This window comes from Mandrillus leucophaeus, unplaced genomic scaffold, assembly GCF_000951045.1.
Source record: "Mandrillus leucophaeus isolate KB7577 unplaced genomic scaffold, Mleu.le_1.0 Scaffold6, whole genome shotgun sequence".
Lineage (NCBI taxonomy): Eukaryota > Metazoa > Chordata > Mammalia > Primates > Cercopithecidae > Mandrillus > Mandrillus leucophaeus.
Genome location: NW_012106474.1, coordinates 1,395,942 through 1,413,133, shown reverse-complemented (window position 1 = coordinate 1,413,133; position 17,192 = coordinate 1,395,942). Strand labels below are relative to the sequence as shown.

Sequence of the window (17,192 nt, the reverse complement as noted above, 5' to 3'; positions counted from 1 at the left end):
GCTCCCCACTACCAAGGAAGAAAGCCCAGGCTGCCCTCAAGGCCGTCCATGATCTGGCACAAACCACCTTCCATTCTAGCAGCCACCTCACCCCTCTGCAAAACTGGCGCTCCAGCCGCCAGGAGCTGGATGCGCCCCAGCTGCCCAGCCTTGTCTCCGGCACCTCTCACCTGGAACGCCTTTGGTTCACGCTGTCCACCTCCCCCAGCTGGGGGTGGCCCAGCAGCACCTCCCCTGGGAACTCTCTGGCTCCCCCGATCTGGCCCCCGTTCCGATTGAGCCCACCTCCCTCCCATCGGCACTTCATTCTGCCCGCATCCCGGGGTCTTCACCCATTACCCCGATGCCCAGACACGGTGGGTGTCCAGTACTTCTCAGGGGACTAATTGAACCATCAAGAGTTTGCCACTTACCGGAACTGTGTAATCGGTTAGGCCCCAATAATTCTTTCTGAGACAGGGTCCTGCTCTGTTGCCCAGGCTGGAGTGCAGTGGCACAGCCGTAGCTCCCTGCGGCCTCCAACTCCTGGGCTCAAGTGATCCTTGCGTCAGCCTCCCAAGTCGCTAGAACGACACGCCTGGCTAATTTTTAAATTTTTTGGTAGAGACAGGGTCTTGCTCTGTTGTCCAGGCTGGTCTCAAACGATCCTCCTGCCTCAGCCTCCCACGTAGCTGGGACTATGGGAGTACGCCACCACGCCCAGCCCGCCAATAAAATCTTGTCTTAAAAAGTGCCTCACGGAATAAGAATAAGGTCCAGCCTCGCTGGCCTGAAATTTAAGGCCCCACAGTGTGAACCCGTCACCTCCTTCACCTGCCTCTTTCCCCCCCTGCCTCTACACCTGGGCTCTCTACGGACCCTCCAGCCCCTGCTGAGACTCCCGCAGCCTTTCCCGTCTGTGCTCTTTGAGGAGCAGCGACCCCGGACATGCTGCCCAGGACCCCGTCCGGGGGCCGCCCCACTTGGTCACAGAGCTAAGCGTCTGCTACTGTCCTCAGCAGGACCAACAACAGCACCTTTCAGTTTCCTTGGTCTCGTTCGTCAAACGCGCTGGGTGCTGACGAGGCACCAGGTCCTTGCCGGGCAGCTCGGTCTCGCTGTTCGAGGGCTGGGCGGCGTTTTCTCCTTTGTACCCCGCAAGGCCTCGCATGGGGCACACGTAGGAGGTTTCACTGAATCCTGTGGGTCTTTCTTCACCGAGGAAAGTAAATCCTTGGGCATCTTTAATGACAGGCAACCCCCCCTCCGGTGGACCCCAAATCCCTCCTCGTCTCTTCGTCTAACTGTTACTGTTCTCCTTCCCAGGCAGAAACGCCCTGCAAAGCCTCCAACCCAAATGGTATGTGAAATAACCTACTTCTCCCCCATCTCGTTTCAAGTGCCAGCCCTCAGCTTTTAACAGCCACAGCTCTGCCTACATGTCCCCAGAGGCATAGCTTGCATTTGTCTCTTCTGAAAGGCCTGAAACAGGGTAGGTAGAACTTCTGTATCAAGGCAATCACGGAGCTGAAGGCAGCAACAGCAGGGTAACCAGGCTGGGCGTGGTGGCTCACACCTGTGATCCTGGCACTTTGGGAAGCCAAGGTGGGAGGACTTTTTGAGCCCAGGAGTTCAAGACCAGCCTGGGCAACAGAGCAAGGCTGCGCCTCTACAGAAAAATTTAGAAATTAGCCGGGCACGGTGGCATGCACCTGTAGTCTCAGATACTCAGGAAGCTGAGCAGAAGGATCACTTGAGCCCAGGAGATGGAGGCTGCAGTGAGCCATGATCGTGCCACTGCATTCCAGCCTGGGTAACAGAGCAAGACCCTGTCTCAAAAAAAAAAAAAAAAAAAAAAATGTACAGGCTAACGAGAGAGAGAGAGAGAGAAGAAAATGAAATTCACACTTAGCGCAAAGGTGACCAGAATAATACGTAGGTACCCGTGGCCCCTGGGCTCTCTCTGCCCAGAACACGCCCAAGTCCTCCGGGGCTGCGGGGCACCGGGCTTGGGACGGGCAGTGTCAAGTATTCAAGCTAATTGTCTTTGAATGCAGAAATGCAGGCCTGCTTCCGTTTACGTGATTTATGTGGGTCTGGAATGTCCCAGGCAGGCGGAATCTTTGCAGAGGAAACCTGATTTCAGCTCCCACCCGGGAGCTGCTTGTTGCAGGAGCCCGAGAGAAACCTCTCCATGAAGCAGAGAAGCTTCTGGGGGAAAAAGAAGGCCCACCCTCCTCACCTGCCTGGAAAAGTCCCCGTCCTCGGGTGTGCAGAGTCCTCGGGTGTACGGAGTTCTCGGGTGTGCTCCAGGTCCTGGGGAGCAGCGTCCCACAACCCTGCCTCCCCCAGCGGCCTCTGCACTGCCCAGCCCAGACTCCAGCTCCCAGGTGGCTCTCCGCCGGCCCTGCCCGGTACTTCTCCAGCCTTCCTGGCCCCACCTCACCAGAGCCAGGGTTTACTTACAGCCAGCAGCCAAGGCCATTCCCGGCTGACCTCGCCAGCTATCTGTGGGCCCAGCTGTCTCCTCTTACTCACAGAAACACAAACAGACGTTTCTCTGTTGCAACTCCAGGGTTAGGCACTGCCCTGCCTGGGAACCAGCTGTCCGGTTCTCTGCACACTCCCCATTCTCCTGGCAGACGCTAAAGCTCCAAATAAGTAAGGGTGCCCATAAGGAGGCCAGCTGAGGGCTCAGGCAACACTGGGGGACCTAGAACACGGCTTGGGACTGAGAAGGCGGGCAGGGAAAGAGTCAGACACAACCACTGGCACTTAGCTAGTTTTCAGGGCTTCTAGGAGGAGCCCTCAAGTTAACAAACGTCCCTACACATGCCCAACCTGACCCTGCGCTACCAAACTGGGAGGGGGGAAGCCACCTTCATGGGTGCTGCCCACCTGCCAGGTGCCGCCACTGGCCGGCCAAGTGGAATCATCACAAGCCCAAGACGCGACCATCACTCCTTCCAGAAAAGAAGAAACCAGCTCGAGAGGTGCAGCCACTTGCCCAAGACCCCGTAAGCCGGCACCAGGCGCCCGGTTTGGCCCAACGGAGCTGGGCTGAGCCCAAGTGCTTTCTATCCCTCTCCGCCTCCCAAGGCACTGGGTTGCAGGTGTGGCGCCCAATGAAAGCAATACGCCGGGGTATTCTCCGAGCACCTGCCCTGCACCCAGCAGCTGGGAGCAAGGAGTTCCCAGAAACTGAGTTGTGCAGTAATCGGCCAAACAGTTCTGAGAACTGGGCCGGGGCAGCCTGAAGGGGACGGCAGAGGAGATGGGCTGGCTGTTCCCCGGGGCAGGCGGGGCTGGGATGAGAGATGCGAGGCCTGTGGGACCTCAGTCAGCAGCCTCCAGCGCCGTTGTTATCCCACCCTAGGCCCTCAGAGCAGAGAGGCACAAAGGAGCTGGTGTGGGAGGCCCGGGGCATTTTCAAAGACAGCCCCTGCTCCCCACCAGACCACTGCCTGAACCAGGTGTCACCCAGACCTCAGTCACCCCACAGTCCTAAGGGGTGCCCCTGGCTCCAGGCTCCCCAGTTCAGACCTGCCTAATCCTGCCATCAGACAGGCCCTCCAAAGGCCCTGCTCCACCCAGACACCTCAAAATCAAGCCCAGGGTCCTCATCCGGAAGTTCATGGCCATCAACAGGCTCCACCCTGCCGTGCCAAATTTGTCTCCAAACAAACACCAGGCATCATTCCTTATGCCCAGGCCCAGGTCTCCCCACACTCCATACTCACTGCCCCCACCCAGGCCTCCCCACATCCTCACTCATTGTCCCCACCCAGGCCTCCAAACATCCTCACTCACCCCCACCCAGGCCTCCCCACATCCTCACTCACTGTCCCCACCCAGACCTGCCCACATCCGCACTCACTGCCCCCACCCAGACCTCCCCACATCCTCACTCACTGTCCCCACCCAGACCTCCCCACATCCTCACTCACTGTCCCCACCCAGACCTCCCCACATCCACACTCACTGCCCCCACCCAGACCTCCCCACATCCTCACTCACTGTCCCCACCCAGGCCTCCCCACATCCTCACTCACTGCCCCCACCCCGGCCTCCCCACATCCTCACTCACTGCCCCGGGCTAAAGCAAGCGCGGCCTCGTCCTCAGAAGCACACTGTTTTTAACTCTTCCCAGAACTTCCCAGTTTCTGGTGAACGTGTCTGACCTCTCCTACTGGAGCGAACACTCCCGGAGAGCAGGGTGCCCCCTGCCCAGACGGTACTGACAACATGTGGCACTAGAACAGAACTGAGAGCCCAGAAATAAACCCATACATCCGTGCTCAACTGACTTTCCACAAGGGTGCTGAGACCATACCACGGGGAAAGCACAGTCTTTTCAACATCTGCTGGGACAAGAGAAGCCACGTGCAGAAGGATGACGTGGACCCCGAGGTCACACCATTGTCAAATTTAACTCAAACAGATCAAACCTAAAACAAGAGCTAAAACTATGAAATTCTTGCAAGGAATGTCGGGGTAAATTTTCATGACTTCAGATTTGGCAATGATTTCTTAGATAGGTGTCATCTATGTTTTGGTGTCATCTAAGATTTGCTTATGATTTCTTAGATGACACCATACATGACAAAAGAAAAAAGAGACCAACTGGACTTTTTATCATAATTTTTTTGAGACAGGGGTCTTGCCATGTTGTTTAGGTTCATCTCAAGCTCCTGGGCTCAAGTGGTCCTCCCACCTCGGCCCCCAGGTTGCTGAGATGACAAGCATACACCACGGTGCCTGGCTGACGTTACCATCATTTCCAGCTTTGTGCATCAACAGATACTATCAAAAAGGTGAAAAGACGGCCCAGAGAATGGGAGAAGATATTTGCAAACCACGTATCTGATAAGGGTCTAGTATCTAGACTATATAAATAACTCTCACAACTCAACAACAAGATGACAATTTCATTTAAACACGGGCAAAGGATTTCAAAAGACATTTCCCCAAAGAAGACACGCCCAAAAATCACCTGAAAAAAGACTCAACATCATTAACCATCAGGAAAACACAAATCAAAACCACCGTGAGATACCACTTCACATCCACCAGGATGGCTATGTGAAAACACATGAAAAATAACAAGTGTTCGCGAGGATGTGGAGGAACTGGCACACTTGTGCCTTGGTGGTGGGAATGGAAAATGGAAGCCACTATGGAAGACAGTTGGGCAGTTCCTCAACAAGTTAACACAGAATTATCATCTGACTCAACAATTCCGCTCCCAGGCATAGACCCAAAAGAATTGAAAGCAGATGTTCAAATAAAAACCTGTACACCAGTATTCACAGCAGCACCATTCACAATAGCCAAAACGGGAAACAACACAAATGTCCATCAACTGGAAAAAGGACAAACAAAATATGATGTATTCATACAAAGGAATATTATTTGGCTATAAAAAGGAATGAAGTATCGATTCCTGCTACAACACAGACAAACCTTGAAAATCTGCTAAAAGAAGCCAGTCACAAAAGACCACATATTATATGATTCCATTTATGTAAAATGTTCAGAACAGACAAATTTATAGAGACAGAACGTAGATTAGTGGTTGCCTAGGGCTTCTTGGGGTCGGGGAAGGGTGACAGCAAAAGGGAATGGGGTGTGTTTGTGGTGATGATTGGTGATGGTGATTAGAAGGTCATCCATGACCTCGCCCATTACTCTGGTGAATGAAGACCATCTTTGCCTCATGTCCACTGGGTATGTTATGAATTTCTTCTCCTCATAGAGAATTTATAGTGTCTCATTGACCAACCAGCCAGACGTGATACTAATCTGGGTTCCAAAAACAAGAAACACCACAACAGATAAAGGAAATTGTCAGTGATGGAATCCGAAGGTCAGGCATGTAAGTTTCACTACAACATTTGTTCCACTTTGCTGCATGTTTTTAATTATTCATAACAAATTATTATAAAAGTAAAATTACAAGTAGATAGCTTGGGCATTCAACCCATAAAACCCAGGTTCACAACATTAGGAGAACACAGACAAAGACCTTGGGAGCTCCCACTCGCAATAAAACACATCCATGCCTGTTCCTGCTCCCCACAGGTGTCCACAGGTGACACACCAGGTGACACGGCTGCCTGAAGGAAGATGCAGGACTTCCCTATCATGGCACAGGACTGGGGACTGTGGAGACAGTCTCTACTTTAACACATTCAGCTCTCTGAGTTCAAAGCGAGTCAGAAAATGGGCAGAGCCACTATTTTTATTACCTCAAAATGAATCTGGCAAAGGATGCTGGGGCTGACCAAGCAGGCGTTCAACCCGGTCACACACTCCAGGTAGCCCCGCTAGCAGGCTGACAAATTCTCTTCTTCTGCCAGGTGACAAAGGGCAGTGGTTACAGGCCCGGGCTCAGGGTCACGTATCTGCGGTTTGCATTCTGGCTCTGTGAATTATGAGCTTGGTGACCTCGGGCAACTTCCTTCATTTCTCTAAGCCTTAGGTGCATCACCCATAAATGAGTAGCTGCCTCCTGGGGCTATTGGGAAGAATAAATTCAATCGCTGGTTCTGAATCAGAGTGATTTTGTCCCCCAAGAGACTTTTGGAAATATCTGGAGACACAGTAGGGGGTGCTACTAACCACTATCCATCCAGTGGGTAGAGGTCAGGAACGCTGCTAAACATCCCTGAGGCACAAACCAGCCCCCATGACAGAGTTATCCAGCCTAAACGCCAAAGCACTTGAGTTGAGAAAACCTGATAGAGGTGGTGCAGGTAACACAACCAGCACAAAGCCTGTCACAGTGTGCACTCTCAGGGTAGGGCCATCATGGCTGTCCTCATCATCACCATCGTCATCATCATGATATGCACCATTATCACCATCAGTCATCATCATTACCATCACCATCACTGTCATCTCTGTCACCACCATCATCACCATCATCACCAATACCACTATCATCACCCTCACCATCATCACCACCATCACCATCATCACCACCATCACCACCATCATCATCACTGTCATCTCTGTCACCACCATCATCACCATCATCGTCACCAATACCACTATCATCACCCTCACCATCATCACCACCATCACCACCATTACCATCATCATCATCACCACCATCACTGTCATCTCTGTCACCATCATCATCACCGATACCAGTATCATCACCACCATCACCATCATTACCATCAGTCATCATCATTACCATCACCATCACTGTCATCTCTATCACCACCATCATCACCATCATCATCACCAATACCACTATCATCACCCTCATCATCACCACCATCACCATCACTGTCATCTCTGTCACCATCATCACCATCATCGTCACCAATACCACTATCATCACCCTCACCATCATCACCACCATCACCATCATCACCACCATCACCATCATTACCATCAGTCATCATCACCATCATCATCATCATATGCACCATCATCACCATCATTACCACCACCATCACTGTCATCTCTGTCACCACCATCATCACCATCAGCAGCAGCAGCATTATTACCATCATCATCACCAATTTCACTATCATCACCCTCATCATCATCACCATCATCACCCCATCACCATCACTGTCACCAGCATCATATTCACCACCATCAGCACCATCACCATCATCACCATCACTGTCACCATCATCATATTCACCTCCTGACATCATCAGTCATCATCACCATCACCACCATCAGACATTGTCATCATCACTGTCATCACCATCACCACCCCATCACCATCACTGTCATCTCCGTCACCACCATCATCACCATCATTGTCACCAATACCACTATCATCACCCTCACCATCATCACCATCATCATCACTGTCACCAACATCATCATATTCACCACCATTAGCACCTTCACCATCATCATCATCACTGTCATCATCACCATCAGTCATCATCACCATCACCACCATCAGACATTATCATCATCATCCACACTATCACCACCATCAGTGTCATCATCATCACCAACACCATCATCGCTATCACCATCAGTGCCACTATCATCATCATCATATTCACCTCCATCAGTCATCATCACCATCATCACCATCAGTCATCATCACCATCACCATCACTGTCATCTCTGTCACCACCATCACCACCATCATCACCAATACCACTCTCATCACCCTCACCATCATCACCATCACTGTCACCATCATCATATTCACCTCCATCAGTCATCATCACCATCACCACCATCAGACATTGTCATCATCACTGTCATCACCATCATCATTATTACCATCATCACCAACACCACTATCATCATCCTCATCATCATCACCATCATTGTCAATCACCATCACCGTCATCACTATCATCATCACTGTCACCATCATCCTATTCACCACCATCAGGCTTGTCACCATCAATCATCACTACCCTCACCATCATCCTCTTCTGTATTGTGGGAAATGCCCAGAGGGGCTCACATCTGGGCAGGAGGCCTGATGAACAGAAAGTGTATCTACTGGGAAGAGGAATCAGCACGAGGGGAAAGGCCACGTGGCCTTGCTGAGAGAGGCAGGAGGCCTTTGGTGAGGCCATATCAAAAACCATCCTAGTCTGTAGTCCCAGCATTTTGGGAGGCCAAGGCGGGAGGATCCATTGAGCCAGGAGTTTGAAACCAGCCTGGGCAACATGGTGAAACCTTGTCTCTGAAAAACAAAAACAAACAAACAAAAAAAACACGCACACAAAGAAAAAATTAGCTGGGCTCAGTGACATGCACCTGTAATCCCAGCTACCTGGGAGGCTGAGGTGGGAGGGTCATCTGAGCCTGGGGAGGTTAAGGCTGTAGAGAGCCGTGATCGTACCACTGCACTCCAGGCTGGCAACAGAGTGAGTCTCTGTCTCAAAGGCAAACAAACAAGCACAACATCGTAAATCCCATCCGCAAAGGTGCCAGTAGCTGGCAAGTCTACAGCCACTGCTGTGAGGACTCCGTCTGCATGGTCACTTTCCCACCTCTCTAACTTCTCATTGCCATAGCAGGAACTTCCTCGAACAAACCCACCAGGGGTTCATGCTCAGAGAAGCTGGAAGGGGGATCGCTGGGGTTTCTACACCTGTGTAGCCAGACTTGGGGAAACAGAAACAGCCACCCAGGACTGGCTAGAGAACTGAGTCCTGGGGCAAGTGAGAGGAGGCCAGGAGCAGTGCCCTGAGGCTGAGAAGTGGGTGCCTGCTGGGGCATGCGTGCTCCCCGTCTGCACACACACACCGACTTTGCACTGTAAGGACAAATGGGATGCTAGTGGGCTCTGAGTCTCAAAGACCAGGACATAGGGAAACACAAAATGTCACGTGGGGGAGGTGAAAGGTTTGTCTGTCAATGATCAATTAGGAGAATCACTATTGAGGGCTTTTACCATTTGCCAGGCTTAGTGCCAAGTGCTTTATGGAATCATGTCCTTTATCTTTCAGAGCAACCCTGTGAGGCAGGTTTTAACACCCCCATTGTACAGGTGAGCAAACTGAGGCTCAGAGAGGTGAATGACAGCTGGTAAGTGACAAAGGTCCAGGATTTGAACTCCAAGCATAAGCTCTTTTTTTTTTTTTGTTTTTTTTTTTTTTGAGACGGAGTCTCGCTCTGTCGCCCAGGCTGGAGTGCAGTGGCCGGATCTCAGCTCACTGCAAGCTCCGCCTCCCAGGTCTACGCCATTCTCCTGCCTCAGCCTCCCCAGTAGCTGGGACTACAGGCGCCCGCCACCTCGCCCGGGTAGTTTTTTGTATTTTTTTAGTAGAGACGGGGTTTCACTGTGTTAGCCAGGATGGTCTCGATCTCCTGACCGCGTGATCCACCCGTCTCGGCCTCCCAAAGTGCTGGGATTACAGGCTTGAGCCACCGCGCCCGGCCCAAGCATAAGCTCTTAACCACATGCGTAGTCCAACCTGTCACACTTCATGGTACTCTGTGCTAGACACAACTATGTGTGTTTGGGGCCTTTCCCCGTCACAGTTGTATTAGTCCGTTGGCCTACCCGAGACTGGGCAATTTACCAAAGAAAGAGGTTTAATGGACTTACAGTTCCACGTGGCTGGGGAAGCCTCACAACCACGGTGGAAGAGAAGGAGGAGCAAGTCACATCTTACGTGGATGGCGGCAGGAAAAGAGGGAGCTCGCGCAGGGAAATTCCCCCCTATAGAACCATCGGCTCTCGTGAGACTTACTCACTATCACGAGAACAGCACGGGAAAGACCTGCCCCCGTGATTCAATGACCTCCCACCGGGTCCCTCCCACAACAGGTGGGAGCGCAAGACGAGATTTGGGTGGGGACACAGCCGCACCATTTCGTAGCCATCCCGTGTACACACATCATCTTCTTACCTTCTCCTTTCAGATAAGTCAGAGACAACAGATAAGATCCTAAATAGAAAAACACTATTTTGTCAAAAATAAGAAAACAAACAACAGACACTTCGCTGAAGATATACAAATGGCAAACAAGCCAATGAAAAGATGCCCAACATGATATGTAATTAGGGAATTGGAAATTAAAACAAGATACTACTACACACCTGTTAGAACAGCCCAGATATGAAACACTGACATCACCAAATGCTGGTGAGGATGTGCGGCAACAGGAACCCCCAAAACATTGCAAAACAGCACAGCCAACCCGGGCAGCACAGCGGGACTCGGTATCCATGAAAAATAAAAACATGTTTAGCCAGGAGTGAGGGCACATGCCCACAGTCCCAGCTCCTCGGGAGGCTGAGATGGGAGGATGGCTTGAGCCCTGGAGCTTGAGGCGGCAGGGAGCCGGGACAGCACAGCCACACTCAGCTCCAGCCTGGGTGACAGAGCAAGACTCCGTTCCAAAAAAAAAAAAACCAGTACAGCCACTTGGGAAGGTATTTTGTTACAAAGTTGACTATACTCTTACCAAAGGATCCAGTAAGCACGTTCCTTGGTATATGCAAATGAACTGACCATTTATGCAAATGCATGACTGTTTATGTAAATGAACTGACCGCTTATGCAAATGAATTGAACAGCTATCTCTGTTCAAGAACCGGCACCCTCATGTTTACTAAATATTTATACATAGTTGCAAAAACCTGGAAGCAACCAAGATGTCCTTCATCAGGTGAATAAACAAAATATGGTACCATATATTCATACGATGAAACATAATTCAGCGATTAAAAAAAAATAAGCTAGTAAGGTTGGGCAGGATAGCTCATGCCTGTAACCCCAGCATTTTAGGAGGCCAAGGTGGAAGGATTACTTGAGGCTAGGAATTCAAGACCAGCCTGGGCATAATAGCGAAATCCCGTCTCCACAAAAAAAAAAAATATATTTAATTTAATTAATTAAAAGAAAAATGGGCCGGGCGCGGTGGCTCAAGCCTGTAATCCCAGCACTTTGGGAGGCCGAGACAGGCAGATCACGAGGTCAGGAGATCGAGACCATCCTGGCTAACACGGTGAAACTCCGTCTCTGCTAAAAAAATACAAAAAACTACCCGGGCGAGGTGGCGGGCGCCTGTAGTCCCAGCTACTCGGGAGGCTGAGGCAGGAGAATGGCGTAAACCCGGGAGGTGGAGCTTGCAGTGAGCTGAGATCTGGCCACTGCACTCCAGCCTGGGCGACAGAGCGAGACTCCATCTCAAAAAAAAAAAAAAAAGAAAAAGAAAAATGAGGCTACTCTGGGCACACTGTCTATAGGGTAACCCTTCTCTGCAAGAAGCAGTTAAAAAAGAAAAAAAAAAAAAAAAGAGCTGGCAAGCCACAGACAGACATGGAGGAATCTTAAACGCATACTGCTAAGAGAAGGAAACCAGTCTGAAAGGGCTACTTACGGCACGGTTCCAACTACGTCTATTACATTCTGAAAAATGCCAAACTATGGAGACAACAAAAAGACCAGGGATTTGGGGGTGGAACGGGAAGAACGAGGAAATGGATTGCAGGGGATTTGGAAGGCAGTGAAGTTATTATTTTCTACACATGTCTTTACACATTTTTTGAAGCGATAGAACCTACACCTCTCCAAGATAGAACCCTAAGTGTACACTATACATCTTGGTTAATAACAATGTATCAGTATTACCACGTTTATTGTAACAAATGTACCACACCAGAGCAAGATGTTAATCATGGGAAATTGAAAGAGGTAAAGGGTTAGACGGGAACTCTGTACTTCTTGTTCAATTTTTTTCTGTAATCCTAACACTGTTCAAAGAAAACAAAAAAGTGCTACCAAATGCAATGAAAAAAATTTAAATTTTCTTCTTCATAGAGAAAAAAAGCACCACATCCATCATCATCAATGGGGAAGAATCTTGCCATGCCACTGATATTACCTTTGGGTGTCACACCGTCCCGAACGCTTTTGTGTGGATTAACCACAGGAGCTCGTCATCCCTGTTTGCCAGAGGAGGAAGGTACGTACTGTCTATGCCTGTGTTCCATCCCCACCACGCAGCCCTCCCCTGGGACTGCACAACGTTGAAAGGTCAACAAATACTGGGCCCCAATTCTTATTCTTATCACAGGCATCGCAGCTGGAATCTGTGTTTATTTCTTTGTTTACGTGCCAATCTCTGGAAGGTGCACGGGGAGAAGGGTCACCTCCATTGTGCTGCCTCCGAAGAGCCAGTGCGTACTGCACGGTGCACGAGATGAATCCCGAACGACTCAGACGGTGGCTCCAATAAATGCTGGGGCCATGCAAAGAACACCGGGAGCAAAGAGAAGGTGCAGGGAAGATCTTGCTCTGCGGCAGTCCCGGGGGGCTTCAAAGAGAAGAACGAGGTGCAGGGCTCAGAGGGAAAAGGAGGGACTTGGCAGGCAGAAGGCCACATTCCAGGGAGAGAACTGTCCTCCCAGAAGCGCCAGAAAGGAAGAGGAAACTCACGCAGGGAACTAGGGTAGCTGGGCGGGAGGGAAACTGGTCTGGGCAGGTTAGTGACTGCCCTGAGGTCATAGCTCGCTGGCACCCTCTTGGGCAGAGCTAGGAGTGCTGAAGTCGTAGAAATAGCCAAGTGCACCTCGAGCTTTCACTGAAGTCAGGCTGAAAAGAGAGGACAGTGAACAGACCCTCCCCTTCCCCATGTCACCCACATCTCCCAACATCCAGGGGCCAGGAGCGTGCCAAGAAATCACCAGCCCAAACTCAAAACGGCTTTAAGGTTAAATTCACGTTCTATCCCACCATATATTGATGATTTTTAAAATTAAAATGACTGGGCACAGTGGACCACGCCTGTAATCCCAACACTTTAGGAGGCCAAAGTGGGAGGATTGCTTGAGGCCAGGAGTTCGAGACCAACCTGGGCAATGTAGCAAGACCCCATCTGTATAAAAAAAACTTTTTAATAGAAATAAATGTTTAAAATGTACTAATTAATTAATTCAATTTAATGAGAATAATGCTTCTTCTTCACCCTAAGAGATATTCCTTCCAAAAATGTCTTCCAGTAAAATCAAGTCCAGGATTCTGCGACTCTGGTTTTATACAGTAATAGCAGCAGTAGCTGACATTTCTTAACACCTCACCTATATCATCGCTCACAATCTCCCCTGCAATCCCGGCGAGTGCCCTCAGCACCCCGATATTACAGATGTGCCCAGCACACTGCAGGGACAGCCCACACCCACACACAGGAGCACAGAGGCCAATTAGCTTCCTCCAAGTTAAACAGCGTGTCCACAGCCTCACTACTGCAGACACGGCCTTCTTTTCAGAGGCGTAGTTTGCAATTGGACTCTACGGCTCACCAGCGGTTTACTTTGGGGCTTGTTACACGTCCCTCCACTCCATTTCTTCCTCTGTACGACAGCGGTAATAAATAATGCATTTCTCAACAGGTTTTGTCCATAGTGAATTGTGGTAACCAAGTAAAAGTTCCAGGCTGGGTGCGGTGGCTCACGCCTGTAATCCTAGCGCTTCAGGAGGCTGAGGCGGGCAGATCACGAGATTGAGACCAGCCTGGCCAACATAATGAAACCCCATCTCTACTAAAAATAAAAAAATTATCCGGGCACGGTGGCTCATGCCTGTAATCGCAGCACTTTGGGGGGCCGAGGCAGGCGGATCATGAGGTCAAGAGATCGAGACCGTCCTGGCCAACATGGTGAAACCCCATGTCTACTAAAAATACAAAAATTAGCTGGCCGTGGTGGTGTGTGCCTGTAATCCCAGCTCCTGAGGAGGCTGAGGCAGGGGAATCACTTAAACCCAGGAGGCGGAAGTTGCAGTGAGCTGAATTCGCGCCACTGCACTCCAGCCTGGTGACATAGCGAGACCCCATCTCAAAAAAAAAAAAAAAAATAGTTCCAAACACAGTATCTGGCATGTAGCAAGCCCTCACAAAACAAAACAAAACAAACCTGTTTTTTAAACCAAGCTGGCCCCTGAATGCTGATGAACTTCTCCACACTCAAAGGATGAAATGGGAGTTTAAAACAACAGCAGACCCTGATGATGAATGAAATCCTGGCCTGGGGCCGTCAGCCAAGGGCATCTGGGCCAAACCAGAGGGCAGGAAACAGCCGGCTTCCTCCTCCCGCATGAACTCTGGCCCAGAGGGAGCTTCCTTCAGCCGACCGCACCCACTTCCCCCAGAACATTCCAGAACATTCCACAACACTCCGTGCTAGGCCAGGAGGCTCCAGGAAGAGGTCACTGAGTAGCTCTTACCATTTCCTCCCAGCCCAGCCAGGAGAAGATGCCCCTCCCTTCAGGACTCCATGCACAACTGACCTGCCCATCACCCACGGCCTCCCCACAGAGGGCCAGGGCTCAGCTCGTCCACCTCCGACCCGCCTCACTCCAGCGCCTCTAGGCTGCCCTCCAAGCCAGTACGGGATGGCCTGGGTGGCTGGGCGGCTTGACTTTGGCTATGGCCCTAGTCTGGCTTCTGAAACCCTCTCTACTTCGGCCCCTGACTAGTGATCTGCCTTCAGTCCTGGTAAAACGAGACTCTTCAAGGACCGTCAAGAAACACTCCCCTCCTCAAGCACCCTCAATGGCTCCCACTGCCTCCTGAAAAGTTCAGAGGTCACACCCTGAGACTGATGGTCCTCCACAATACAGTCCCACCCTGCCCTCCGTTCCCTGTGGGACTCGCCTGCCGCAGCCAAAATAGACCACACCAAGAATCGTGCCCACATTTCTGGACCTGTAAGTACAGACTCACCCTCCATCTCCACCTAGCTGGGTTTCACTCCTCCCGCACCCCACCCGTCTCTTCCATGATCCTTTCTTTTTCTCATCTCTGAATTCCTCCAGCACGCAATTTCCAAAGCGCGGGCATCCACGTGCCACCTGCCATCCCCGTGTGGCTCCCGTACTTTTCTTTACTTAATATTTCCCTTTAAATCAACCCACTCTTTTACTCGAACAAATTTATTTTCAAAGGAAACTTCGTATCTCCACCATAAATAGAAAAGCCATCCCATATGCCATAAATAGAAGGCAACTGAATAACAACAAGTTATGCTCTAATACACATGAAAATAAATCAACAGGAAAACATTGAAATGCTTGTCTGTGTGCCTGACGAGGTAAACCTATATATAGGTTGTAAATGGAACAGCACCTCGAGGGGCCAGGGTCCTGGAACGGGCCCCTGCGTATGGGTTTGGGGAGTGCTCAGTCCTGACAGTTGCTCCTGACCAAGTCCGCTGGCCACACGGCCTTCTAAAGTCTTCAAAACTCTCCTCCTGCTCTAAGACACGTGGCCTTGGCACTTTATTTTTTTGCTTTCTTTGGGGCCCTTGGGTGTTTTGGCCCCGTCTCACAGTTATCTGGGCACTTGTCACCGAAGGTGAGTATCCCAGGGGAGGGAGCGCAGAGCCTGCGGCCCCTGGGCCTGTCCTGCCCACAGCATAACACGCAACACAAGCAGCATGTTCCGGTGTGCTCAGCTGCGTGGCCCCCATTCTCTGCCTGACCCCAGGCTCATCTGCTGCTAGCACACAACCCCGCCGCCCCGCATCCCAGATCCATCTCTGTCCACTGGGGTGTTTCAAAGGACCACACGGAAAGAGCACTGGAGGCACCAGCGGGGCACGAGGCCTGTTCTCCAGCCCCGGCTGCCTCTTGAGGACCTGGGGCAAGTTTCCCGTTAACGATTAACCAGACGCTCTCCCAGCGCAGACACAGACCTTTCCCCGGAAGTTAGCAAAGTTCTGGGAGAATCCCTGCAGGGACTGGGCCCCGACTCCAGGAAAACGGAGGCGTCTTCCGATGTTTCCACGCTCCAGGGGAGCCATGAGACCCAGACACCTACCGGGAACGGAGGGGCTTCACCCAGACAAGGCCCCGCACAGGGGAGGAGGAGGCCGCTCTCCCTCCCACCGCCGCTGTCAGGGGAGACCCGCGGCGTCCAGCTGAGGAGCTGAATCACTGGGACTTAAGTCAATAAGTGGCAGCCACCAGGCAGGCCCAGCTGGAGCCAAACCAAGGCCTGGATTCTCCTCGTGGACGCGAGCCAGGCAAGGCCCCACCAGGTCCCCCAGTCACGGAGTCCAAAACTGGGCAGACTTGGGAGGCTTCCTCTTACACCGCAGCCCTGTGGGAATGCTCGTCTGGCCACTTTTACATATTTGAAGCATTTTTTTTTTTTGGTTAGAAAGGGCACATTTTCTGAAAAGGCGTCCAATATAGTCCTTACAGCAGTGGGGTGGGGACGGGGCGTCAGCATCCCATCGCTTCCCGAAGCCCCGGCTGCCTGGACCGGGCCCCTTCTGGGGGTGGCTGTTCGGGACGAAGGCAAACTGAAGCACAGATAACCTGACAGACGTGCAAACGGAGCAGCTTCCCGGAGGTGCCTCCAGGAGGACAAGGGTAATGAAATGAACCCTGGCACAGCGAGGGAGCGTTTGCAGCCTCACGTCCTCCTGCAGAGAGGAGGATGACAAGGATCTCTTTGTTGGCCTTTTCATGGTGCCAACAAGCTACTGATGGAAAAAAGAAAATGTTTTCATGCTTAAAAAAAAAAACAAAACATCATCAGCAACGTATCCCCATGGGAGCAGCAGCAGGTGCTGCCGACAGACAGACAGACAGACAGAGGGATATAATCGCCAAGACGCTCTCAAACTGGGATCCACGGAGCCAGGGGTGCCGGGTACCTCTTCAGGACTGTGCAGGTAGAAGCAGGGGGCTGGGAACAAGGGGGGCTATTACAGCTCAACTCAGAGCAACTCAGCTTTTTCTTCTTCGTCTATC

At 51.2% G+C, this 17,192-nt stretch overlaps 3 protein-coding genes across 6 annotated transcripts in view; 2 read left to right on the top strand and 1 right to left on the bottom strand.

The window, feature by feature from the left end:
* LOC105553553 (uncharacterized protein DKFZp434B061) overlaps positions 1 to 386 on the top strand; it is a 6,178-nt gene extending 5,792 nt beyond the window's left edge. The window contains 1 exon segment of the mRNA XM_011999655.1: positions 80 to 386. Within this exon segment, the coding sequence (XP_011855045.1) occupies positions 80 to 386 (307 nt within the window).
* Positions 1 to 16,643, bottom strand: part of RPH3AL (rabphilin 3A-like (without C2 domains)) — a 153,295-nt gene extending 136,652 nt beyond the window's left edge. For 2 of the 4 annotated variants that reach the window (XM_011999597.1, XM_011999599.1), the window contains exon 1: positions 16,252 to 16,384. The gene's annotated coding sequence lies outside the window, so the exon portion shown is untranslated. Of the gene's footprint in view, positions 1 to 16,251 lie in introns of all 4 variants that reach the window. The other 2 variants (XM_011999600.1, XM_011999598.1) reach the window with 2 other exon arrangements.
* LOC105553552 (chromosome unknown open reading frame, human C17orf97) overlaps positions 6,790 to 17,192 on the top strand; it is a 96,136-nt gene continuing 85,733 nt past the window's right edge. Inside the window, 3 exon segments of the mRNA XM_011999654.1 lie at positions 6,790 to 6,847; positions 7,916 to 7,993; positions 8,056 to 8,181. Of these exon segments, the coding sequence (XP_011855044.1) occupies positions 6,790 to 6,847; positions 7,916 to 7,993; positions 8,056 to 8,181 (262 nt within the window).